The sequence below is a fragment of the Cibotium barometz genome, chromosome 26, assembly GCF_041138505.1.
Source record: "Cibotium barometz isolate CiBa-2024 chromosome 26, ASM4113850v1, whole genome shotgun sequence".
NCBI classification, from domain to species: domain Eukaryota; kingdom Viridiplantae; phylum Streptophyta; class Polypodiopsida; order Cyatheales; family Cibotiaceae; genus Cibotium; species Cibotium barometz.
Genome location: NC_141071.1, coordinates 40,711,744 through 40,739,537, shown reverse-complemented (window position 1 = coordinate 40,739,537; position 27,794 = coordinate 40,711,744). Strand labels below are relative to the sequence as shown.

At 46.8% G+C, this 27,794-nt stretch overlaps 1 protein-coding gene across 1 annotated transcript in view; it reads right to left on the bottom strand.

The window, feature by feature from the left end:
• The window catches only part of LOC147623967 (rho GTPase-activating protein 7-like), a 104,107-nt gene that overhangs the window by 34,381 nt on the left and 41,932 nt on the right, over window positions 1-27,794 (bottom strand). The window contains exons 7-12 of the mRNA XM_086820836.1: window positions 27,529-27,648; window positions 27,217-27,294; window positions 15,687-15,742; window positions 15,502-15,571; window positions 15,304-15,391; window positions 14,892-15,135 (exon numbers count right to left, since the gene is read on the bottom strand). Of these exons, the coding sequence (XP_086676962.1) occupies window positions 14,892-15,135; window positions 15,304-15,391; window positions 15,502-15,571; window positions 15,687-15,742; window positions 27,217-27,294; window positions 27,529-27,648 (656 nt within the window). The remainder of the gene's footprint in view (window positions 1-14,891; window positions 15,136-15,303; window positions 15,392-15,501; window positions 15,572-15,686; window positions 15,743-27,216; window positions 27,295-27,528; window positions 27,649-27,794) is intronic.

The following is a 27,794-nucleotide window of genomic DNA, read 5'->3' as shown; positions in this document are numbered from 1 at the left end:
AGAGTTGCAGGCGGGCAGCGCTGTTGTGTATGCAGCCGCAGCTGAATTCAGGCCCTGATCCGGCTCTTGGAGAGGGAAGCTAACTGGCTGCTGTGTTGCGCAACAGGACAGAAACACAGGTCTCTTTTTCTTCTCTCTCTTTGGCTTTTTGGAGGACAAGCTGGCTGCTGTACTGCAGAGAATACAGGCGCCTGCAGGTTCTTCCTATTCTCTCTCTTTTGCTTTTGGCAAGAAGCTAGTTATCCGTTGGGAGGCGTGGACTGTTAGAAGGGAACACAAGGCTGGACAGCAGGTTCTCTCACTGGTTTTCTCTCTCCCGGTGCTAGATAAGAGGGCAGGACAGAACGGGGCTTTTTCCTCGCGTCTTTTCTCTCGTGAAAAGCAACATAAAGACTGTAAGTTTCTCTCTCTCTTTGTGAGCAAGTGGGACTGCAGGAGTTGTCTTATGGAGTCTTCTCTTTTCACTGGCTCGTGACTATTCCGGAGTTGTTCTCTCTGGCCCTTTGTGAGAAAAAGGGTTTGGCAGTTCAGAGGGTGAAAACAGGACAAGATTGTGGGCTGATTTGGATGAGTTTGTGGACTGTTTTCATGGCTGAGTTTGTGGCTATGTGCATGGTTCAGTCAGATGCATATTCAAGGCCTCATGGATGTACAGACTTAGCAGATTAGAGAAGATAACAGTGTGGTATTCTTGGGACACAAAGCTGTGTAACCTCTATGCTAAGAGGTCCTGAGCATTGGCAGATTGGACTTGTAGACATACGAGCCATGAATGGCCATGTTGTAATCATTTAAAACTTTTCCATTGAAATTGAATAAAGAAATACCGAAAGGGGCGCCAAGCTTTGGGGCCAACAGGTGTCGTTCTCTTTCTTGTTTTGGAGCACTCTAGCTCCTGTTTAATTGTTTATTAGCTGGACTACAATTGGATTGGGTGACTGCTAGTCTACTGCACTTTGGTTTCTACCAGAGGCCGGTTGCAAGGTTCCGTTGCCGGGACCATCATCAACTTTCTTAAGGGGGTGAGCTTGTGGTTGTTTCAAGGAAAGCCATTGCTGAAAATTTCAGCAAGATGTCAGACACTGAAGATGACTATTTTTATGATGATGAGGAAGAGCAGGAGACCACTCCTGAGAGGACTGAATCTGAGGATGTACTTGCAAGAGAACAGGCTACAGAAGATGCACGATATGAGGATGTAACGCAGCCAGAAGACATGCCAAGTAAAGAGAAAGATGATGCCCAATTTAAAGCTCGTTTGGCAGGGGCAATGGATGTGTTTATGGAGCTCACACAAAGTGAGAAGTTTGCTGAATTTATGAGAGCCCCTTCTGAGCCTAAGAAGAAGAAGAAAGAGCGTTCTAGGAACCCACCTCACGGCAATAGTGGTGCCTTCCCACATGATCCTGCTTTTGGACCGTTTCCTAACATGCAGAACACTTATGGTGCAAACCCACAAAGTTCCTTTTTCGGATAGCCACCTATTCCGCAGCAGTTTATGCATCCAGGCTATTTTGGCAGTGGTTTTGTGTTCCAATCTATGACTGGGGGTTACCCTCAGGGAGGCATGGGAATGCAAGGGAATTTGGGAGCTAATTTTCAGCCTGGTATGCAGGGTAATATGTATGGTAGTATGCAGTCCGAAATGCAAGGGAATATGTATGGGGGCATGCAGCCCGGAATGCAAGGAAACATGTATGGGGGCATGCAGCCCGGTATGCATAGTGGTATGTTTGGAAACATGGGGGAATCAGCAGGAATGCATGGTATGCCAGGTGTGGGAACTGGCCATGTTGACCCTATGATGGGCATGAATGCAGGTTGTAGCAATCTTGTGAGGCCACTTCCTTACGATAATCTAACGCCTATGGGTAAGGCAAAGGATTATAAGGAAGGGGAAGCTGTAGTAAAATTTGACACATTCAGTGGGGCCAAAGACAAGCTCAAGACACTTACCTTTTTATAGCAGTTTGATGCTGCTTTTTCTTGTGGAAATTACACGGAATCCTCGAAAGTGAGGAAATCCGCGACTTTTCTCAAGGGCAATGCATTGCAGTGGTGGTCCACTCTTCTTTTGCAAGGCATAGCACCATCGTTGGGTTATTCTCTTCTGTGTGGCTCACATCTACATTTGAGGTGGATGTGATGACAGCATGGCACAAGTTGGATGCATCGAAATGTGAGAATCTTGAGGATTACAAGAAGAAGTTTTGGGAAGCTTTACTCCTAGTTACTTCTTATCGTGCGGTGCCATTGTCAGAGCAGGTTGAGAAGTATTGTTGTGGGTTGCCCAAGGAAGTGCGTGACTATTGCATAAAGACTCGAGTAACAAATATGTCGCAGATGATAGAGAATGCCATGACGGCAAATGCATTACTCACTAGAGTTTCACCTGGATTTAAGGGTAGCAAAAGCACAAGCAAGAAAACTGAAAAGTCAGGCCATGCTTCGCGTGATGCAACAATGCCTGCAGAGAAGCGGTATAAGACCAAGAGAACTCCTGAGGAGAGACAGGCTTTGCTGGATGCTAAGAAGTGCTTTTTTTGTACTGAGGAGGGACATAAGTCTTTCAATTGTCAGAAGCGAAAGTCCCAAAAGAACTCTGACAAAAAAGGGGAGCCCAAGTCTAAGAAAGCAAAGCCTTCTCCAGGGTTAGTTCCTGATCTTGTTGGGGAACAGCCATGTGGTGAGGAGATTGAGTTGTGCAGGGCATGGGGCAAAGTTAGAGATTGTCTTTGACACAGGTGCTAGAGCCAACTTTATCTCACCAGATTTGGCTGGCAGATTGGGGATCCGTGCAGAGGAGATGAGGCCTTTGCATGAGGCTAATATGGCTTGTCCTTATGCAGAACCCGTTACCCCTATTATTGGGAAGCTGAGGCTTCATGTGCAGGGTTATGTGGACAGTGAGGAGTATTACTTTGACTCATAGAGAGAAAGAGCATATTTTGGATGTAAAGCTTAAAGAGGAATCTGTTCCTATTGCATCGGCTTCGGCCATTTCATCAGTAATGAAAAAGCATCTTTCCGCATATTTGGTTTTTGTAAAGGATGCAAAAGATGATGAGTCTAAATCTAATTTGTCTATGTTAGATAAAGACAGGACTGATTTCCTAGGTGAGTACCAGGATTGTTTTTCCGAGTCATTGCCAGAAGAACTTCCTCCGGAAAGGCCAGAAGATCATGCTATTGATCTTATTCCGGGGAGTACCCCACCAAATAGACCGCCATACCGTGTTAGTGTAGCCCAACAAGAGGAAATTATGAGCCAAGTACAGGAGCTGTTGAAAAAGGAATTGATTCAGCCTAGCTCATTTGATGATATGATTGTGCATTCACGCTCAGAGGAGGAGCATAGGAAGCATTTGGCCATTGTGTTTGAAGAACTCCGGAAGCATAGGTTGTTCATTAATGACAAGAAGAGTGAGTTCTTCTTGGGGCATATCGTGTCTAAAGATGGAGTCCGTATAGATCCTTCGAAAGTGGAAGCAATTCTCAATTGGCCAAATTTGAGGACTGTGCATGATGTACGCAGCTTTTTGGGCTTGTGTTCCTATTACAGGCGGTACATACGGTATTTTGCTGAGATTGCTTCACCCTTCATGCTTTAACAAAGAAGGGAGCTCCGTTTCGATGGGCTGATCAGGAAATCACAGCCTTTAAAAAGCTTAAAGAAAAGCTTACTTCAGATCCCGTATTGGTATTACCGGATCTCCGAAAGGCTTTTGTTGTCCAGTGTGATGCATGTGGGAACAACACTGGGACAGTTCTCATGCAAGAAGAACATGTGATAGCCTATGAGAGTCGTATATTACAAAATGCCGAGAAGCATTTACAAGTTTATGAGAAAGAGATGTTGGCTATGATTCATGCTCTTTCTACATGGAAACACTATTTGCTTGGGACTGATTTCACTGTGCAGACAGATCATCAGACCTAGCGTTATTTCCTCACGCAAACTAAACTTTCTAAGAAGCATATGAGATGGGCCAACTTTTTGTCCATGTTCCACTTTCAGATTGTATATGTGGAAGGTTAAAAGAATGTTGTAGCAGATGCTTTGTCACGCAAGCCACAGGTCTCAACAGTTTCACTTGCTTATTGTGGGGTGGAAAAAAGAACACGAGAACATGCCTCTATAGCTTCCCACTCCCCCAACCTTGAAAATCACTAGCACAAAACAGGGGCACCATAGTCAAAGTAAACACCCAGCAAACACATACACTTCCACTGTGTGCATGACGAGGTAATCGAAGGCTGGCACAAAGTGCACTGTGAGAGTGTAAACCCGTGGACTACACCACCAAACACGTCAATCACGCCTTCTCCTGCAAATCAACACACACAGGATACCAACACACAACCATAGCCAGATACATCACCAGTATCATCCATCCTTGAATTCCCAACCAACATTTCCATACAAGCTTCTTCCGACACAGAAGCTTTTCCTCACACCATCTTACATACACGACACCTTCACATCAACACACAAGATGTATACTCACAAGGCTGTCCCTACTCGCTACTACGAGCTGCACCCCAACAAGAAAAAACTCTCTGGCATCACCAAACACCAGCCACCAAGAACTGGCGGCAAAACAAACACTCTTCTGTCATCACCAGCGTCTCCTTTGCTGGACTTCTCTGCATCTGACCACAAACAGACAGCCGAGGTCTTCGTTGCACTTGGCGGAACTGCAGTCAACGTTTTCTCTCCTTTTCTCTCGACGTCTTCCTCTCCTTCACTCTTCCTACTACAGTCGGCGTCTTTTTCCTCCACAACTTCACTGTTGCGAACAGCTACATCTCCAAACTCTCCGCTACCAGCAACTGCCAGCATCAACCAACCAAAGCAACACCTACCCCTCACTGCATCCAGAGGCGGCAACCACCACAAAGTACATCGCTCTCTGACGTCGTCACCAGCCGACCTTCACTTCTCAATTTCAAACTAGATGCAATAGAACCCATTGTAATTTAAACTCTTAAGAGTCTTAAGAGTTCATTTTGAGTTATTTTTTTCAGTTTTATGACTCTTTGGCATCGATACCCAGAGTGGAATGTAAATGGATGTACCTGATCTGTCCCATACGTCGGATTCGGCCTCCCGTGGACGTTAATATAACTTTCTTTCTTTCTTTCTTTCTTTCTTTCTCCGCTGCTTACAGTCGACGTCTTCTTCTCTAACGTCATTGTGCTCTCCGTTTCTCCTATTGCAGTCGACACCACCACCTCCTTTTCTACTGTCCCCACGCTTCTTCCAGCTGCTCGCTCTCCTTCCTGGCCTGTAGTTGCCGCCAGCCTTCTCTTCTACTGCCCACGCTGCAGTAGACGACCTCGCCTCCTCTACTGTCCTCGTCGCTGCAGTCGACGCCCGTTACCAGAGGCGGCCCACTCAGCAACGAACTTCTTCTCTTTGTCGCCACCAGCCGACCTTCCTTGTCTTCGCAGCTTCAGTCGCCGCCACCTCTTCTTCTCTACCTGCGTGCTACCATTGCAGTCGGCACCTCTCTACTGTCCCCGGCCTGCAATCGACGCCCTTCTTTTCACCTCTCAGCTTGGCTGCAGTTGGCGTTCCCTCCTTCACGGCTTCACTGTCAGCCGTCCCGCCCAACAGCAACCCTCCTCACTCTTTTTTTTTTCCCGGGCGGCTTTCCCACAAGTCGGCCTTCGTTCTGGAAGAAACCGCCACCTGGCCCAATTTAGTATCCTTCCTTTTCATCGAATTTCCCTTGCGCACCTTTCTTCTGACATTTTCACGCCCATCACCTTCTTTTCCTAGACCTTCCAGATCTAGCTCATGCACACATTTAATTGGCATCCCAACAATTAATTGCCCACATGTTCTTGCACTCCTTCGAATACAATCTGGTGCCCATTTTATTTTTGGAACATGCACACATACAGAGCGACCGAGTGACTGATACCATCTCCAGCAGACCATGCTTCGGACAAGCCTGTACTAGCCTACTACCAAGCCATCCACTCTGTACACCTGCCAGGGCATTCAGGGCAAAGCTTTTTTTGCATGCCATGCATCCATATGTACACAAGCCCAAAACACCTTTCAAAATTTTGCCTAACACTTATCATCATGAGCTTAATGAGATGAAAGAGCAATATGCCCAGGATGAGGATTTTGGAAGGGTCTATGATCAGATGTCTGAGGGTCAGCGGCATAATCATTGTACTCTTAGGGATGGCTTTTTGTTGATGCATGGTAGACACCAGGCAGTTACGACTCAAGGTTATGATTGAAAGTCGTGCTCCGCCGTATGCAGGTCATAGAGGTATTGACGCCACGATAAAGGCAGTTGAGGATTTCTTTTATTGGCCGACCTTGAGAAGAGATGTTGATGCTTTTGTTAGGCAATGCATCGTGTGTCAGAAGAAGGTGAAGTATGGCCATAAAAAAACACCAGGGTTACTTCAGCCTTTACCTATTCCGGATAGACCCTGGTAGAGCATTGCCATGGATTTTATATTTGATCTTCCAAGGACACAAATGGGGAATGATGACATTTGGACTATCATATGCACGTTTAGGAAGCAGGCTCATTTCATTTCCGTGCGTAAGAAGATCAAAGTTGATCACATGGTGAAGTTGTTCATGGCGAACATCTTCAAGTATCATGGCATGCCTTCGTCTATCATTAGTGACCGTGATCCACGGATGACGAGTTTATTTTGGAGAGGGTTGTTTGACAACATGGGTACAACTCTCAAGTTTTCATCATCGTTTCATCCACAGACAGATGGGCAAGAAGAGGCTAATTCCGCAGTGTTAGATCTTCTCAAGTGTTATGTGTCAGAGCACAAGCAACAATGGGAAAAGTATCTTCCTTTGGTGGAGCTCGCTTATAACAACACCATCCATACCTTGACAGGCAAGGCGCCTTTTGTGATTGTGGAAGGAGGGAAGAAGATACCACCCATTTTGCACACAAAGGATAAGATCTTTAAGCTGACCAATATGTGGAGAACATGGATGAAGCTTATAGGAGAGTTAAGTTGGCACTCCAAAAGACTCAGCAAAAGTAAAAGAAGGAAGTAGACCGTCACAGACGTGCATTAGAGTTTGCATTGGGTGATTGGGTTCTTTTGCGATTTGAGAAAGCTAGGCTCAAAAAGAAGAAGGGTAAAGAGCGCTTATTCCCTAAGTTGAGCATGAGCTATTATGGACCTTTTAAGGTATTGGAAAAGATTGGTGAGGTGGCCTATAGTTTGAAGCTACCAGATCACTGGAGGATTCACAATGCAGTTCATGTGAGTCTACTTATACCTTTCCGTGCGCATGTGCCTGAGGATGTATCAGATGAGGCTCAGCTGGAAGTTGAGGAGCTTGATGAGGTTCTTATTCCGGAGCAGATACTGGCACATAAGGAAAGAAACGTACGAGGTAAAGTTTCCCGTCGCTATCTTTTGAAGTTCAAGAACTATTCACCGATGGATGCAAAGTGGATGGAGGAGGGTGACTTAGCAAATTCGCCTCAGGTATTGCAGCTTTATCTCGATGCCTTTGAGCTGGAGCCGACTCTTGCTACAACTCATTCAGGTTCAACAGAGCATGGGTCTAGAGCATTGTCTGATGCTCAAGAGGGGGGTAGCACCTCCGCTCCCTTGATATAGACAGGCTCAAATGTCATCTAGAGGTCGCTTGGTGCAGCTTTTGTCTCACCCGAAGGTATTGACAACTGACACTACATCTGCTTATGGGACTTCTATGATATATGTGTACTCGTCACATTGGATGTTGTGGTTGTGTATGGTTCACAGTGGTATACAACTTGGACTATTACTACACCACTGGTTCGTAGTGAATGTTGTTACATATGCATGGCTTAGAGAGATTGGGACGCTGATCTTGCCATATTGTACATTTCAATTTTAGTTGGATCACATGGCTGATATCTTACTGTATTGGGCAACCTTTGTTATTAGTGTGGTTCCGCTTTGGATGTCTTGCTGTATCACCAGATTGCAATCAAGGACGCTTGCCATTTTTCAAGAGGGGGGTCATGACCCTGTGAAATGGGTGCAGCATAAGTGTGAGCATGGTAGTCGGTGAGCAAGATAAATTTTTAAAGGTTCATATTTGGGGCTAAGGTTTATTGACCCATGTGTGGACAACCCGAAGTGTGAAGGGGACAAAGATAATTAAAGCTAAAAGGTTTTATAACCTTTGGTGCCAAGGGAATTAAGGTTCATAAGGTTTTATAACCTTGGGTGGCCCCTAGTAGAGTTTTAAAACTTTAAGTGGCCCCTAGGATATTTAGGGGGGGGGGGGGGGGGAGCAGGGGAGAACTCTACTTTTGGAGTACACGCCTCCCTCTCTCTATGACTTGCTTTTTGGGAAAAGTGAGGCTCGTGGGCAGCGCTGGTTTGAAGGCTGATTTTCTGAGACAAACGCATACAGGCAGGCTGCAGGGCTGCGCTTCCCTTACTCTTGCCTTTCGAGGGACTGTAGGCAGGCTGCGCTTCAGTTTCTCTTGCTTTTGGAGAGAGTTGCAGGCGGGCAGCGCTGTTGTGTATGCAGGCGCAGCTGAATTCAGGCTCTTGGAGAGGGAAGCTAACTGGCTGCTGTGTTGCGCAACAGGACAGAAACACAGGTCTCTTTTTCTTCTCTCTCTTTGGCTTTTTGGAGGATAAGCTGGCTGCTGTACTGCAGAGAATACAAGTGCCTGCAGGTTCTTCCTATTCTCTCTCTTTTGCTTTTGGCAAGCAGCTGGTTATCAGTTGGGAAGCGTGGACTGTTAGAAGGGAACACAAGGCTGGACAGCAGGTTCTCTCACTCGTTTTCTCTCTCCTAGCTGCAAGACAAGAGGGCAGGACAGAACGGGGCTTTTTCCTCGCGTCTTTTCTCTCTTGTGAAAAGTGACATAAAGACTGTAAGTTTCTCTCTCTCTTTGTGAGCAAGTGGGACTGCAGGAGTTGTCTTATGGAGTCTCTCTTTTCACTAGCTCGTGACTGTTCCGGAGTTGTTCTCTCTGGCCCTTTGTGAGAGGAAGGGTTTGGCAAATCAAAGGGTGGAAACAGGACAAGATTGTGGGCTGATTTGGATGAGTTTGTGGACTGTTTTCATGGCTGAGTTTGTGGCTATGTGCATGGTTTAGTCAGATGCATATTCAAGGACTCATGGATGTACAGACTTAGCAGATTAGAGAAGATAACAGTGCGGTGTTCTTGGGACACCAACCTATGTAACCTCTATGCTAAGAGGTCTTGAGGATTGGCAGATTGGACTTGCAACCATACGAGCCATCAATGGCCATGTTGTAATCATGTAAGACTTTTCCATTGAAATTGAATAAAGAAATACCGAAAGGAGTGCCAAGCTTTGGGGCCAACAGGTGTCGTTCTCTTTCTTGTTTTGGAGCACTCTAGCTCCTGTTTAATTGTTTATTAGCTAGACTACAATTGGATTGGGTGACTGCTAGTCTACCGCAGTTTGGTTTCTACCAGAGGCCGGTTTCACTCATGACCTCTACAACTATGATATATAGAAATGGGGCTAAAGGACAACCCTGTCATACTAAGCGAGAAATCTGAAACCGCTCTCCTATCACCGCAAGCGAGCACACTACTGTGGACATCACGATACATGCATGAAACTCCCTTGATCCATCTTTGAGAGAAACCCATATGGCTAAGAGTACCCTCAAGGAAATCCCAACCCACTCTATCATAGGCCTTGCCAAAATCCAAGAGCAGAATGACTAAAGGTTGATTGCTCACTTTGACCCATTCCACGGCCTCCCAAACCGAGAAAATGTTATCAAAGATGCTCCTTCCATGTAAGAATCCATTCCGAGTATCATGAATGACATCCTGCAAAATTAGCTACAGTCTAATGCTCACAGCCTTAGCAAGAATCTTATATGCAGTCCCAAGTAAGGTGATAGGTTTCCACCGGCCAATCAATGTCTTATCCCCACTCTTAGGGATAAGATAGATAAGCCCCTCAGTGAGAAAAAAGGCATAGAACCTGTGTTCCACATCTCCTCGAGAGCCGATGTGATCTCAGCCCCAATCTCATCCCAAAAAGTAATGAAAAAAAACAGGGGAGAGGCCATCCTCCCCTGGACACTTACCATGAGGTAAGGCATGAAGAGCTTGACTAAACTCCTGCATAGAAAAAGGGGCATCCAGAGTGGCACACATCTCCTCAGTGATCAAATGTGGCAATGCATTCCAAACCTTCCTATGTGCACTGTGTCTCAAATCAGAGTGTGGCTCAGCACTAAGAAGCTGGTGATAGAAATCAATGGCAATCTGTCTAACCATAAGAGGATCTAAGTGAAGAGTGCCATGTGAATCCTGCAACTGCCTGACACTATCTTTAGCATGAGATGCACCGTGAGTAGCAAAGAAATGTTTGTTGCATCTGCCACCCATCTGTGTCCAAAAGGATTCCTGGGCATGGAAACGGTACTCCGCACGCTGCTCAAGAGAGTGATGGAAGTTCTACCCTAACACTACATAAAGAATCTGCAACCCATTGAGCATGAGGATGTTTCTTGTGCTCTTACTGTAAGGCAGCCAATCTACATCTAATAGCCCTTTCTAAATCCAAGGCCTCTTGCCTCTTAGATAGGGTACATGTGTGATAAAAGTCACTAATATCACAGAGAGCAAAGGCCAGGCTTCTAGAGGCCTATGAGAAATCATGAGATCTCCAAATATCAAGCATACGACGTGATAGCTCTGCATCTGAAAACAAATGATCAGGGATGCGTACATGGGATGTTGATCCATGGCAATTCATATCTCTAATACATAAAACCACTGCGCAATGATCCAGTTTAGAGGTGCCTATAGCAATAAAAGTATGCCTCACTCTGTCAAGCACCCAATCATCCACATAAAATCTGTCTAACCGTGCATAAATACATCCTGCATTCCGTCTCTTGTTAGACCACAAATAAAGAAGAGTGGATGGTCTCCTCGAAATGTCATCCTCATGCCAACAATCTTTGCCATGAATGAAGAGTATCAACCTGTCCCAAGACGCTCTTTCAAGAGGATGCACCAAGCCCTCATGTCCACCTATTTTATCCGTTGGCATCTCAACCATGTTAAAATCCCCACCAATAATCCAATGGTTGGCAAGAGGCATTAGTGTAGTGAGAGATTTCCAGAAGGCAATCCTCTCACCTCTATGGTTAGGAGCATAGAGGTTGAGAATACCAATGCGTGTAGTACCTTGCATAAGATGGATCCACTACGCTCTCGTAGGCAAAATGACACCATGTCCAATGATGCAAGACAAGATCAAAGCTGAAACACAGATACAGACACCACCCTTCGTACCCACAACTGGTGACCAAAAGGTGTGTCCCGAGAGAAGCTTGTCTAATCTCCCACACTGGCTAGCATCCAGTTTATGCTCTTGCAAGTGCAATACATCCATAGGTTCACTTGTGACTACACAATGAAGTTGGGGTTTTACAATTTGTTTCCGCCGACGCGGAAAAAAACCCCCAAGACCCTGAATGTTCCAAGACCACCAAGACCCTGAATGTTCCAAGAGACAATCCTCATGAGGACTCAAAGTAGGAACGACCAGATCTCGTGGTCGACGAAGAACCCCCTTTAGAGGCGGAAGTACGTCTCGCATAGGTAAGGGAGGAAAAATCTGACAATGTAAACCTTATCTCTCTCCCCCACTCCGGGGAAAAACCAAGGCTAGTCCTCAAAACTGGAGAGGTACCATGACAATGCAAATGCGCAACATCATCCTCAAGGGTACAATCATCCTGTAACTGTAATGCAGCATCATCCTATGAAGGATCCAAATCATGTGCCTGCAAAGCCTCATCCTCCAAAGAAGGATCAACATCTTGCGAGGTAAGAGCTGCGTAAGGGTTAGGGTGCTCCACAAGGGGTGTGGGTGAAGCGGTAAGTACAGGGGTCCGAGGGTGCCTGCCATCCCTAACCACAACCCAACACTATGTGATCTACTATGGCAAAGGAGCAACTGGAGTCGCGGCAACTGCAGAAGGCATCTGATGGGTAGGACCACGCCGCCTCCTACTATGGCCCCTCGATCTGATCTGGGACAATCTCTAGCAATGTGGCCCTGTCTCGACGACAAATCCGACACTCGTCAGGTCTGCCTGCAATCTCCATCCTTTGGCGGAAATGAGATCCGTCACGTCTCTAAAGCATAATATAATCATCAGTAATCGATGGATCAGGAACAAGCACAAGGACCCAGGGTAAAGCAAATACAAGCTTCTCTTTATTGAAATTTACTTTGTTGACAAGGCTAACCCATTGACATCAATCTTGCTTGATTTGGACCATCTCGATCAGGGACCAAGGCCATGTTATCACCACATTAGCAGTGCTACCCCATGTCAGCCATGCTCAATACGGTTGAGGAAAGGTCAAATCCACCAAACAAAAGTGTGCATTTGGATTGATAGTGAGAGAAGGGTCTCTTGTCTTTTATGATCATGACATTCATATTCTTTGAGACATTTAAAACTATTTTGAAAGAAGAAAACACAGCCTCAAGAAAGACCATGGAGAAAGTCGGTAGAGACAAAGGTGGAAATTCTACAAAAACAAATGCAGCTGCACTTCCCATTGTAGAAAACAATGAAGTGGAGGCTATGGAGGATCATAGAGAAGCATGTCTATGGGTATGGCAAAAAGAGAGAAAGAAAGAAAGTTGTATTAACGTCTTCAAAAGGCCAAAATGACCTATGAGACCAAAAAGTTACATCATATCCATGAGGTACATCATCCTCGGTACAAAATAATAATAAAGAAAGATAACAAATATCTAGAACTATAAAATCTGATCTAGGTACATGAGCAGAGAGCTCTCATATCACCCTAATACATCCCTCATGGGCCGCTGTGACATGGTGCTCAGGTGGTAAAACTGAGCCGGCACGAGAAGGTCCTACGATGATGGGAGATGACGGCCCAAATCCTCTTGTGGTGGCATGGCCGTGGGCAAGGGCCATGGGGTCTGTGGCGTCGAGCTCTACATAACTAAGAGGCTCTGTCAAGTGTCATGCCTCTCAGTCGAGATCTTGCACTAGCCTGTGGTCCGGGTATGGTGGGTGGATCGGCCATCGGAGTGTTGGTATGGAAGAAGTCGGTGAGAGCTCTCTGTGCTAGTCCTCGAGCAAGTTCAACTGATCTCGATCTCACTAAGGACTCCCTGGGTCTGCGGAGCTCTAGGAGAAAAAGTCCCAGGCATCTCTGATATGGGAAGTCCATGATCTTGGAAAGTGGTATGAACCCAACTCAGAAGAGGCAGTGGAACCTCCCTCGAATCTCATAGTATACAGGGCATCGACATATGTAATGATCCTCTGTCTCGAGCTCTATGTGACAAAGCTAGCATATCATGTCCTCTAGTGCGGCTGCCCTAGGCCCATATTTGGCAGTCTACACTCTCAGCTAGTGGGACGAGGTGCAGATCTGGCCGATCACACATCTCACCCCAAAAGATAGGTGTGTGTCCATGTAGCGTGGGTGGATGACAAAACCATCCTCTGTTCAAGCATAGGAGGTGATCTCTGTAGAAGGCCATCTTCGTCCCCGAGTCGACGACTAAGTGAACTCTATATCCTGTAAGTATCCAGTCTAGCAATGTCCTTCCTGATAACCATGTTGCACTCTGTGCGGCTAAGAGCAAATGACGGGGCCTCTATGCTGTACTGATGACAACCAAGTGCTTACATGTGCATACCAGCACTCTGTATCTCTCTCGAGTGTCAGTTGTCTCGAGGACTCCAGGGCTAGCTGAGAGAGAGAGAGAGAGAGAGAGAGAGAGAGAGAGAGAGAAATAAAACACGACTCAATATGAGTGGCAAAATCATTCAAATGCTTTCATAGTTATCATTGAGAAGAGTGCCTTTAAATATGTTCCATACATGCTCCTCTAATTTAGCTCAACATTTGTGATCAAATGAGTGATTAGGTGTGAGTGGGTGGCTCCCTGATTCTCTCCACCTTTTCCCCAAAATCAGGTCCTTGATTCTAGCAGAGGTAGATGCCCCTTTGACTTTTGCCTTGTGGTTACTTTCTGGATTTTATCCACTCTTTTTTACAAGAGTGTGTAAACATGCCTTCATGCTTTTGTACTTGGATAAGGCTTGTTCTCCAACACTCATAACCGTCTTAACCTCAAGCTGAAATTTTTTCCCTCTATTTTCGTGAGCCCTCCTCTCTCCTCTATCACTTTAGTCTACTCTTCTTGCAATTCTGCTTTGCCCTTCACTTCACTTCCTTCATCCATGACCTTCACCGGTGTGGACAAGATGAGGAACCCTTGCACAAATCTAGACTGCCTTATCTAACAAGGCAGCAGCTCAAACACTTTTGTATGTTTGATTAAGCCTTATTGTAACTCCTTAACAGATGGCAAATAGTTATTCTAGAAAATCTATCACTTGCGTTGCAATGAACATTCATTGGTGGTCAATTATCCATGCACAATACACTCAGCCTACTCCATTAGATGTGTGCATTGTTCTCCTCCACATAAACGAAGATGAACGCAAACCAAATCTTGTTTTAGTGAAATGGGAGGACACGTCATCCTGAAAGTCTGACAAGGCAAGTGGCTCACATTAATGATGACAACTTAAATGCAGATTGATACCAAGTGACATGGTGCCACTCCCATTGATCATAAATCTCAATTCATTCTAAAACGGATGAAGGTATTAAAGCACTCATGCACGCACAATTAAGCACTGAGAGTCCGTGGGCTGATGTAAGTGGAAAAGTGAGTTTCTTTAAAGATTAAAAGCACTCAATTTTTTTTCTCACAGCATATGAAATACACTAGGAACTCTTTCTGTGTATCGTTTGTAGAATAGTATCAAATAGAAACTAGCTTCACAGAAATGAGCATATATTACCTCAAATATATTCTCGTACTCCTCTAGAAGAGTTGTGATGATAGCTTGCGCACAATTGGCTGCAGCTGCAGCAGCAAGGAGTTGGGCAGAGTTATCCCCACTAATATCTGAGTCATCCTCAAGTCCACACTCACCGGTCAAAAGCGGCTTTAAGAGCAAAGGTGCCATGCAGGCTGCCACAGCAGAAGCTGTCATACGATTTTCAACAGCATGTGCTGCAACAGTGCGCATCATTTTGAGTACCCTGATGGCACAAAAGAAGTTAAAAAATCATTATGGAAAATCTAAAAAATAACTAGCGAGTCTGTTATTAAAGAATCCCATAACTTTTATACTGGACGATACAATAAACCTGTTAGAAGAATTATCTTGTGATTCACATGTCCACTGCAATTAGTACAAACATGCATACCTTTGAAGCAACCTACGATTTGGTTCAGGAAAGGTTTCTGCAACAGCGACCCGCATGGCTAGAACTTTTGATTCCTTACCCTCACTCCCTGTTCAAACAACCAACCAATCCTACAAAATTTGAGGTGAGACTTGTTGGTGCTGAACCAATGCAACAATCCTTCTGGGACTTTCAAAAATAAGAGTTTCCAGGCATTACTTTGAGCTTCAAGCAGAGCTGTACAGCACGGAGTAGGAACAGGCAACGATGGAAGTTCTCTGAGCACATGCTGTAGTTATCACAAAAATTCAATTGAAAGAGTGGCAGTTGTGATTGAAGTCTTTGTACGAAGTATGTTAATAACCTTCTAAGAAAACAGAGTGATACAAACTATCAACCAATACCTTGATACAGTCGCTTATAACATGTGCATCTTCATCAGAGCCAAACTGACTCTTTCCTACAGTTCAATAAGCCACAAGCCAAAATCGGTCCATGACCCCAAAAGTCTCTCTCTCTCTCTCTCTCTCTCTCTCTCTCTCTCTCTCTTTGGTCTCATAGGTCATTTTGGCCTTTTGAAGACGTTAATACAACTTTCTTTCTTTCTCTTTGGGTGTGGCTACAACTTACTGGGGACAGAGGCATCCACATTGATGTGTGTTATTTTGCACCGAGCCACTCTCCTTACGTGGCAGAGCTGAGCATGGCCAGTCACCGTACTTCCCATTATATTGGGATATTATGGAGTTCACAGCTGGGGGAAGTCTTCCTGCTCGGGGACTTAAACGCAAGGACAGGGAGTCGCCAAGTCCCAGTACTTGATCTAAACGACCCTATCACACTCCAGGAGCTGGACATCACTGACACGGCGTTACAGAGATCATCACAAGAACATGAGGAGGTTAAAGGTGTATGGATAATGGGAGGCACTTCCTAGAGCTGGGACCTGCACATGGTCTTGTTACCTATAGCGGAATGTCCCAATGGCCCTCCTTCGACACCCTCACTAGCTTCAAACACTCAGGAGGTACCAGCATCATAGACTACTTGATGGGATCTCCGGCTTTGGCACACCTTCTCCCCGACTTCTTCACCCCACCCACCACCTTTGAAGCTAACCATGCCTACCTCTCTTTCACTCTTACTTGCACACCACCCGTTTCTCCGCCACCACCCCATTTCACATTACACCGAGGTCCATTTTGATCACAAGATCGACCATGCTTACTCCGACCACATCTACAGCCACCTCCAAGATGTGGATCCTATTGTTCCCTTACCCGCCCTCACATCACAGCACACCACCATTCTCCACACATCTGCCACCGCTTCTTTCATCTGCACGTGGTGGTCTACCGCCAAACCACCTTGCGGTTCCATGCCCCTGAACTGTTGGTATGATGACGAATGCCAAGCCACACACTCCCATCTTAAGCATGAGGTAGGATTGGGCAAATCACAAAGTGCCAAACACAACAGATTACTCTATGCCTCACCCAACACAAGAAACGGAAGTTCTACACTCGGAAAGAAGATGAATTATACCGACTCTTCAAAGGGCCGAGCTGCAAAGAGGCTTAGAGGAAACTCTACGAACTTCTCCTGCCCCACCTATCAATTGCCCAGACACATGGCACTCTTATGCACGCTCCCTCTTATCATATCCCCCATCAACCACCTCTGCCCCCAAACCACCAAATCCTCGCCCCACCACCTCCAAGTTCTTCAAAGGGCATGGGCCATCCGTAGACTACGTAATGGGCAGGCCTAGGATCCGACGGACTCACTCTCGAGTATATCTCTCACATAGCGATGATACCCAGCCTACATGTTCAATAGAGCCCCTTGTGAAGGATTTCCACCCTCTTTGTCCACTAACACCATCAACCCCATCCTTATAGCCAGAGATCCACTTGATCCTAATAATTACACGACAATCATGATTAGCCAAGCTCGGTGCTAGAGGCAAAGCTCAGTCCATTTGTAGAGAGACTAGGATGCAGAGCCTCACGAGACAGGCAAGCTTTCGAAGGAGCTACTCTACTCTTGACCACACCACATCTTCACTGTTACGACCCTGTGTTTTTCTCTGGACAACAAGCAGGTGGGCACGGGCACGGGCACGGGATGGACAGTGTGAACAGCATCAGCTTGGATATGAAAAGGAAACCCATATGTGGCCAGCCCAAGTGTGAAAGGGACAAAGGGGGATTTTGAGTTTATAAGGTTTTATAACCTTTGATGACTTAAAAATATTAATATTTTTGGAAGCATGCGGTTTACTATTTGCTTTTACTTTTTTTTTTGGAGAAAAGCGAATCGCATGGTTATAAAAGCGAAGGGTGGCGGATTCCGAAAAATGGTGGTGTCGTGTGGTGGCACATCATCTTGGCAATCTCCCTCTAGCTCTTAGGCGACTTGCAAGACTGTAGGTTAAGAAGCGCAGCACTCAGGAGGGCTGCGTGTGTGGAAGCAGCCAGGCGGGCGCCGGGCGGGCGATCTTCTGCATGTGTGGAAGCAGCCAGCGCAGGCATATCAGTGGCGGCTGCGTGTGTGGAAACAGCCAGGCAGGGTGATGGCCTCAGGTGGTATCGTGTGGCGTCTGGCACTTCTCTCCGTGGGTGGCTGGTCGTCAGGCGACTCCCAGAGCAGTAGCGCTATACGTGTGGCTGGCAATAGGATTCGCATCCAGGCGCTACTTGCAAATACGTGTGGCTGGCAATAGGATTCCTCAGGCGGAGAGCTTTAAAGGTCTCCTTGGGCTATGTTTTGGAGACATCAAGGGCTTGCCCTCTTCCTCGTGTGTGGGCGCACACTCGCAGGTGTGTATATGTGCCAGTGGGCGCTCGTGCGTGCGCGTTGATTGTTGGAGGAGGTACTACTGCTCTCAGCTACTGTTGTGGCAGCTGTGTGTGGATTGTACGGCCAAGCAGGGCTATTGTTGATGCTCCTGCTGTTGTTGTACGACAGTACTGCTATTTTAAACCATGGGCTGCAAGCCCTATTGAAGAGACTTAGATACAGAGGATCCAGTTAAGATGCACGGGATGATGGTCATGGAAGAGATGTATAGTTCCTCTTCATCTTGAACTTATGTGTATTCAGGGATTGCTTGACACGTCCTCTATCTTTCTCTCTCTGGGTTTTGGCAACCGTGCTAGAGATGTATAGTTCCTCTTCATCTTGAACTTATGTGTATTCAGGGATTGCTTGACACGTCCTCTATCTTTCTCTCTCTGGGTTTGGCAACCGTGCTTGGATGGTGTATCTGTCATGGAAACAAGACATTGGTTTTCAAGAGGAAACAGGACTTTGGTTTCGAGGAAACAGGCCTATGGTTTATGGGATACAGGTCTTTGGTTTATCGGATACAGGTCTTTGGTTTCATATGGAGAACACGTCTTTGGATTCATGTGAACAAGTTGTAGTTTTCTGAAGGTTACATGCAAGCTGAGGCTATAGGTAAGGACATATGGTTTGGTACAGCCCTACTGCTGTTTGGGAAAAGGTTTGAGGGATCCATTGTAGAGATGGAGAAGACCTTTTCAAGCAGGGAGGTGTTGTACAGGTGTGCCTTCTCTATGGTATGCTATGCTGTAATAACGAGAGTTCTCATTGGAAGTCCTGGGTGAAACCATAAGGGATCCTATTGGTGGAGGATTCTACAAGTCGTACTTTGTAGTCAAATTTTGATCAAGTAAAGAAATACCGCAAGGGGCGCCACTGCGTTTTGGGGCCAATCGATGTCCTTGTACTATTTGAAGGAGCATTCTAGCTCCCCCTATTTGTTTCTTTTTCCAGGTCCCCATGGGTGATGAAGTGTTTTGTGTGCGAGTTTTTGTTTCACCGCCCGCCAAGTTTCTCAAGGCCGGTTTCATTCACCCTCCATGCCATCATCGAGGAGGGCACAGCACGACATCAAAGTATCTACTGCGACTGCGACTGCGTGGATTTCCACAAAGATTTTGATATTGTCCCCGAGCCCGCCTCATCTACGTCTACAAGAAATAGGAGTCCCATCTGCCATGGTTTGGAGCATCATTGCCCTTAATGAGTCTGTCACACCAGACGAGTAAGAGCCCCAAAAGGTGCATCACATGAGATTTCCAACACTTTAGGGGTGAAACAGGACTTCCCTCTATCACCCACTCTTTTTGGCCTCTACATTGATGAGATCTCGAGCTTCATTGACAGATTAGGCAAAGCTGGTCCTACACTAGGGCAGGCATATTGATCCCCCTACTACTTTATCCAGAGAACATCATCCTCCTTTCATATTCATCCGAGGGGCTTTCAGAGACATTTGTATGCCTTATAAGATTTTTGCACTCAACGGGACCTCGCAATTAACCTTGGTAAAACCAAGGTAGTGGTCTTCAATACCACCCGCCCCTTCATATCCTCATTGAACTTCACATACAGAGGGATCCTGTGGGGATTGTCTCATCCTATGTCTACCTTGGTGTCACTTCAGGTGGCCCACGCTTCACGATGGTTCCCGTAACACATGCCAGAGTCACACGGGGATATGCAACCTTGAGCATACTTGAGCGGCAATGCTTCTAAGCACATTTCTAGGAGCCCAACACAAAGGGTTGGATTTTTGACAACCTCGTCACACCAACCTTGATGTGCGGAGCAGCCTTTTGGGGGGCAAATTGAACCAATGATGATTGGTAGAGAGTTGAGAGGACCCATGTCATGACGTTCTCTCGTATGATCCGCAGCAAACCATCAGTCCCACACCAAATTATCAAAGCAGAGTCTGTTGCAGCCCCAACGGTAGTGGATGCACTCTTCCAAACAGTCACATGCCTCCACCACATCAGTCACATGGATCCCACTGGAGTCCTCGAGATAGCTAGCACTCGAGGGCCACCCTTGAGTATGGTATGCCTGAGTATCCACTTGGTTCTCACGACATGGGGCTCCGCAAGGATCGCCTCCCACCCCTTCAGTAAAGTTTGGACTCCCCTTTTCTCTAGTTCTCTCATGAGAACACAAAGCTCATTAACAAGTTACATCTCCTCGGCCTCCCTTTGAACATGGATCACACCCTCTAAAGAGATCACTTCCTTAGGCTCACTGAGGATGGATTCATCTAGCATCTAGGCTACCTGAGTGTTCACATGTCCAATGCCATGCGGATACAACACAAGACAGAGAGGACAAAAAATTATGGACACATTCCCCAAAGCAAGGATTCAAGGGACTGCACCCACTACCCAGAGGAGAGACATACTTAAAGGATTCAAGGGACTGCACTTACTGCCCCGAGGATAGACAGCACAGGAGATTATAGACACATTCCGTAGACACACTGAGGGCTCACCATCTCATCCCTCAAAAGATGAAGTTCTCAAGTCGCCTTTGCAGACCCATTGCCCTATCTTTGGGGGGGTGATGGCATTATATGAGTCCGTGATCGGCAAGGTTCAAGAAACAAAGGGGCTTTCAAGAGAGATCAGTAGCACTATCGGGGTCAAACACGGATGCCCATGATCTCAAACCATTGCCCAACCAGAAGGACACTAGCTCAAATGATGGTACCCATCCTCCTATATACAGATGAAGTAGTCCTATCTCGGACTAAGCGGAGGGGTTACAACCACACCAAGATGAATTGCGTGCATTTTGTGATGAGAGACCTTGTGGTGAATATTGGGAAAGCCAAGATTATGCTCTTTAACAACTCGTACAAGTTCCAATCAAGAATTAATTAACGTGCAGAGGTGATGAGGTTGAGTGGTCAGGTCATATGTATAGCTGGGGATCACCCCTTTACTGACCTGCTCTGTACTATGCATTCATCTCTCTCCCTCTCTCTCTCTCTCCAGAGTGGGAGGTACTAGAGGATCTGGAGGAGTGGCAATACTTTACAAGGAGGAGCTTCGTGACAAAATACATGTGGTACATAGAGCTGCAGATGCGAGGTACATGTGGGTCCGAATATGCAGAGAGGGGCTCCGCGAGCTATATGTGGCGGTATGCTACTTTCCCCCAGCCCACTCCAGGTTTGCACCATCAGGAGAGTCGCCCTATATACCACTATATGCTGATATCATGAGGTTTTCCAGCATGGAAGACACTACTACTATCGGGAGACTTTAATGCACGTACAGGCACAGAGCAGACAGAGTTGTATGATACTCAAGAGGCTATGTACCGGGAGATCGCGGCAGAGGATGTAGGGTTGCAGAGATCAGCACAGGATGAGGGGGAGATTACTAAATATGGCAGGCATTTTCTCACACTCGGGAGTGCCCATGGGTTGGTCATATACAATGGCTTATTGAGATGGCAAGGATCAGATGCTCTCACACACTGGAACTCTAAAGGGGGAGCGAGCACAGTGGACTACTTGATGGGATCTCCTTCATTGATACCTGATGTGCGGGGTTTCACGATTTCCAGTAGGCCCATTGGCATAGCAGCCGATCATGCATACCTGAGTTTCACACTAGTAGGTAGATCCCCAAGAGATGGGCCAGCCACTCATTTACCTAGGTACCCAAGATATCAGTTTACACGTGAGACAGTTGGGGTTTATCGGGATGCAGTATTTGATGGCTTGTTCGCTTTAGACCCGCATAGCTCTCTGGACGAGATCACGAGAGGATTGGCAGGTATTCTACATGCATCCGCCTCATATGCTTTTCCCTGCACTATGATCCCTTCCACCCACCCCTGCAACACTGCCCCACAGAACAGTTGGTATGATGATGAGTGTCGTAAGACACGAGCACAGCTACATCGTGAGATTGCCATTGGGTCTCACACGCATAGACAGGCCAGGATGATCTTTCGGCGCCTTGTGCGGAGGAAGAAACGAGCCTATCTGGCTAAGCTAGAGGAGGAGATCTACCAACTCTTCCTGGGGAAGGACAGCAAGAGGGCATGGAAGATGTTTCAGGAGAGACAGCCTGGTACTCCGATTACTGCACCTAAGGCATGGCATACTTATGCTAGAGAGCTATATGATGCACCAGGACAGCCCCCCACCCCCCCTCCGCTGGGAGCTAGACCGGCTAGCAGCACCTTTTTTACTATGCGGATGGTGCTAGATGCGATAGACAGGTTACAAAATGGAAAGGCACAGGATCATGATGGGCTAGTTGGAGAGCACTTCTCATATGCACGAGACACTTTGGCTCCGCTCACTACATGTGTTTAATCGTGCCATTTGTGAGGGTTTCCCGACAAGCTGGACAGAGCATATCATTGTACCACTCTTTAAGAGTGGGGACCCCATGGTACCAGGCAACTACAGGACGATCATGATTGGTCATTACTTGGCCAAATTATATGGCTCTATATTGGAGTCGGAGCTGAGCCGATGGGCAGAGAGGCATGGTCATCGAGCACATGGGCAGGCTGGCTTCAGGAGAGGATTTACTACCTTGGATCACATATTGACACTTCGGGCACTTATTGAAGAGGGCAAGGCTCAGAAGAGAAGGATATATTGCTGCTTTGTGGACTTCCGCAAAGCCTTCAATACCGTACCACGTGCCAGGCTTATGCACAGATTGCATGACATTGAGGTACCCGAGGATATGCAGTGGGGGATATATGCTTTGTATGAGTCTGTGACAGGCAGAGTCCGAGCTCCAGGCGGACTATCTGATAGGGTGACCAGCACGATAGGGGTGAAGCAAGGATGCCCGCTATTGCCCACCCTCTTTGGATTGTACATTGATGCAGTCTCTAATTATGTAGACAGATTGGGAGGCCCAGGGGCATGTTCTAATCTCAGACTCTCCAGAGGGACTACAGAGACACCTGGATGCATTACAGGCTTTCTGTGCGGATAGAGATCTGACAGTGAACCTTGGGAAAACCAAGGTTATGGTGTTTAACACCACACAGGCATGGGTGACGAGATCAGAGCCTCAGTTCACTTTCCGAGGGGAGCCGGTAGAGTACGTCAGGTCATATGTCTACTTGGGAGTTACTTTCACAGGACCGCGTTTCTCCCTGAAGGGGGCAGCAGCAGCTAGATTAGCTCCAGGACATGCAGCCTTGGGGGCACTTGAGAGGCAGTGTGCACACATACAGTTTCATGAGCCACACACCAAATTGTGGCTATTTGATACGCTTGTCACACCGACTCTCCTGTACGGAGCTCCAATTTGGGGGCCCAGTATACATCACAGATCTCAGAGAGGGACAGATGAAGGATAGAGGCAAATGGAGAGACCACTGATTATGATGATTGCTCATATGATTCGGAGCAAATCATCAGTACCACATGAGATTGTTCGGACTGAGCTGGGTGGCCCACTAGTAGTAACCGAGGCCCTATTCCAGGCAGTTACCTTTTGCAGCTATGGGAGCTCCCTCAGCAGAGGTACTCCCGTTTGGCATTGACCTCATCCATACAGTTGGCAGAGGATGGAGATACTCATTGTTGGTACGCTCAGATGAGATCATGGTTTGACCTACATGGTTTGCGGATAGAGGCACTACCACCCTTTCAGTACAGTCTGGATTGTCTATTTTTGGATCTCACCCGCTCAGAGCAAAACCGCGTGATCAGGATGGATATCATCAGAGTGGACATAGAGAGGACATGGACTAGCCCCCTTGAGCCCTTGGGCACGAAAATGACTCATTACAAGAGCCATTTTCTACACCTCTCATTGGATGATTTTATCACCCGCCCGGCATACATGGATGTACACCTATCACATGGGATACGTTGTGCCATTGGACAAATCCGGACCTCATCACACCAGCTGCGGATTGAGACAGGGCGATATGTGCATCAGATCGTGGATGACCGCATTTGTCAGCTATGCTACCAGGAGGTAGAGACAGAGGAACACTACATTTGCCGATGTACAGTCTATTATGAGATCCGAGGGAGATATCACTGCCTCTTCCGAGAGGGTTTTGGACCGTTACGCAGGGTCATGGAGTTTGAGGATCAGAGATGCCTCGGATTGTTTCTACTTGAGCTCAGGAGACACAGAGAGACCCTCTTGGCAGACAGGAGGCCGAGCCATGATGTACCTAGACAGAGGACCCTGGCAAATTTCTTTGGCACCAGCACCAGCAACCCAGCCCACACACCTCCTGATACCTCCTCCATTGGGCCATCAGGGCACCGACCACGCATCCAGGGAGTCACCACTGATAGAGCAGTTATCTTATGTCATGCTCATCGGCCACGCCCACCAGGATCCTGACCACAGCATCCTCACCATCGCCAGATCAGAGCCATTATTGCTCGGCATCGGAGGCGCCTACCTCGCTTCTATGAACTCTCCATTATAGACAACCCCATGGCGGAGATACTTAATCTAAGGAGAGGGCAACAATTCAACTGATCAGCATACATGGATCTACCTGATATACATTTTCCAGTATTTTCTACTCAGTATCATCTCGGAGTCTTGCAGTTTTGTTCTTATAACTGTAGGACAATCAATTTATTGTACTTTTTAGTCTTGTTCTCTTTGATAAGACACCAACTTCAGATGTACTCTCAATTTTGGTCTCATAGGCCACTATGGCCTCTTAGAGACGTTAATATATCATTTCATTTCATCTCTCTCTCTCTCTCTCTCTCTCTCTCTCTCTCTCTCTCTCTCTAAGGGGTCCGAGCTCAGGGACACGCCGGTTTCAGGAGGTGATTCTCTACTTTAGATCATATCTTTACCCTCAGGGCTATCATTGAGGAGGGCAGAGCACATGGGAGGAGGATCTACTGTGGCTTTGTGGATTTCCGCAAGGCCTTTGACACAGTGCCCAAAGCTAGACTGATGCGCAAGCTGCAAGACTTGGGGGTTCCATGTGAGCTCATTTGGGGTATTATGGCACTTTATGAGACAGGAGTTGGGCAGGTGCGGACTTCAGAGGGTCTCTCCCAACCAGTACACTCCACTATAGGGGTGAAACAGGGCTGCCCGCTCTCTCCGACTCTATTTGGACTATACATTGATGAGATCTCTGATTATATTGGGACACGAGGGGACAGAGGAGTCCAGTTGGCTGGCACTTGGATACCTCTGCTCTTATATGCTGATGATATTGTGCTTATAGCAGACTCACCAGAGGGTATGCAGAGGCACTTGGATACTTTACATGCTTATGCACAGGACAGTGGGCTCTCAGTTAACCTTGGTAAGACCAAGGTTATGGTGTTTAACACTACAGCTCAGTGGGTCTGGAGATCAGCGCCTATTTTCACATATGGGCAGGAGACAGTGGAGTATGTTGACTCATACACATATCTTGGAGTGGTGTTCACTGGGCCCACATTTTCCATGAGGGGGACAGCAGAGGCCAGATTGACTAGAGGATATGCAGCACTAGGAGGTCTAGAGAGGATGTGCTCCACGCACTACGCTGTGGCTTTTTGACACGCTGGTCACATCGGCTATGCTATATGAAGTATAGATCTGGGGGCCTAGCCTAGATCGTCACAGTCGACCGGGACGCACATATGATGGATGGAGAACGATGGAGAGACCACTTGTGTCCATGATCTCCAGGATGATTCGGGCTAAGGCCTCGGTACCCCATGAGATTATCAGAGCCGAGATGGGAGAACCACCGATCGTAGTCGAGGCTCTTGCCAGATCAATGTCCTTCATTCATAGCACCTGGGAGCTTCCCCGACACCCGTATGCACGACTTGCTTTAGAGTCCTCTCATCAGCTAGCCATGGAGGGATACACTTCATGTTGGTATGCGCATATAGCATCTTGGTTTGAGCTCCATGGGTTCAGTTTAGACAGACTTCCACCCTTCCAATACTCTCTGGAGGCACCCTCTCTCACCTTGACACATTTTGAGATTAGTAGAGTCATCAGACAGGACCTCATTCAGTTGGACACTAGGAGGACATGGCTAGAGCCCTCACAGGAGTTGGGGACAAAGATGGCTTTCTATAGAGACCATCTTCTCCACACCACTGAGGATGGCTTTATACTTAGACCGAGCTCCATGGATACCCATCTGTCTCATGGATTGAGGTGCGCCATTGGGCAGATCCGCACCTCTTCACATCAATTAGAGATAGAGACAGGCAGATTTAGAGGCATACCTCCACGGGACAGGATTTGTCAGATTTGTTGGATAGAGCCAAAGACGGAGGAGCACTACTGCACAGCATATTATGAGATTCGAGGGCGCTACCATTGCCTTTTCAGAGAGGGATTTGGACCACTGGCTAGAGTCATGGACTATTGTGATCAACGATGCTTGGGTTTTTATCTCCTTTAGATCCGCAGGCTCAGAGAGTCCATTATCAGGAGCAGACGCCCGACTGGCAGGGAGTCCACACAGAGACAGATTATTGACTTCTTTAGAGGGACTATCCGGGAGGACACACAGCCGACAGCCCAGCAGGGGGCACCCCGTGGGACTCTAGTTGAGAGAGCTATCCAGTTGGACAGATCCAGATGCCCGAGGGTTCGCGGATCCTCACATCCTAGATGGTGCCTACACCAGAGGATTCAAAGCATCATTGCGAGGCATCGGGCTCGTCCGACCAGGCATCTCACTATGGCAGATATCCAGGACATCCGGCAGAGACCCATGCTAGAGCTCCTAGGATGATTACCACTCCAGCCATATACTGTTGTAGTCACTCCCCACGTGCAAGCTACATGGATTGATTGGAATTATCACATTCTTGACTCTCCACCACCAGTAATCACATTTCCAGAAGTCTTCAAATGGCTCAATTGAAGTAAAGGACACATGCAAATTTTTCTTCTTATTTTTAGAACTTTCCAATCAATCTAAAACATCTGGCAATCCAGTAAACAATTTGTTTCAAGAGAAACCTGGAGTTCCAACTGCCAACAGTTTCCAATCAAGGGAAGCCAGTACCGGTGTTGCTAAGAAAGTGGGATACGTGTTATGATCACAAGTAAAATAATCACACCAAGCCCTAGAAAATAAACAGCACATAGTTTACACCTTGCTCGTAGTCACGAACCCGCTGCTCCACCTCATCAACATCTGCTGACTGCCTGAGAACGCCTTCCACACCCACACCTAATATCTTGCAAAGCAAGGAAAATTCCAATCAAAAAGAGAACACTTTTGAAATGTCGCTTTGACTCGCATCAGTGTTTTGATTTATTTAAATTCTGATAGCTAGCTGTGTGCCATAAAACAACACAAATTGAAGAAGGTTTCAACCAAATAACTCTTGCCACATGCTAAACCCAAAACTTGGTTTACTATTGACTTCAAAGAGCCATTTTAGAATAATGTGCCAGGGCACACCACGTTGCTCTATGAAACACAATGCCTTCTCCAGGAAAGAGGGACTCCCATCGATGTCCTCCAAAGCAAGTAGTATAGGCCTCCCAACAACCATAGATTTTACTGGTTTTCTGCCTCGACCTGCAAAAAGCATGAACAGAAAACAAAACAAATAAGATTTACCTGCTCTGTTTGAAGGTTTATGACATCCAAATTAGCTCCTTTGAAGCATCTGCCATCTTATATATCAAAAGTAGCAGCCCCACTTCATTGCACATATTATATGC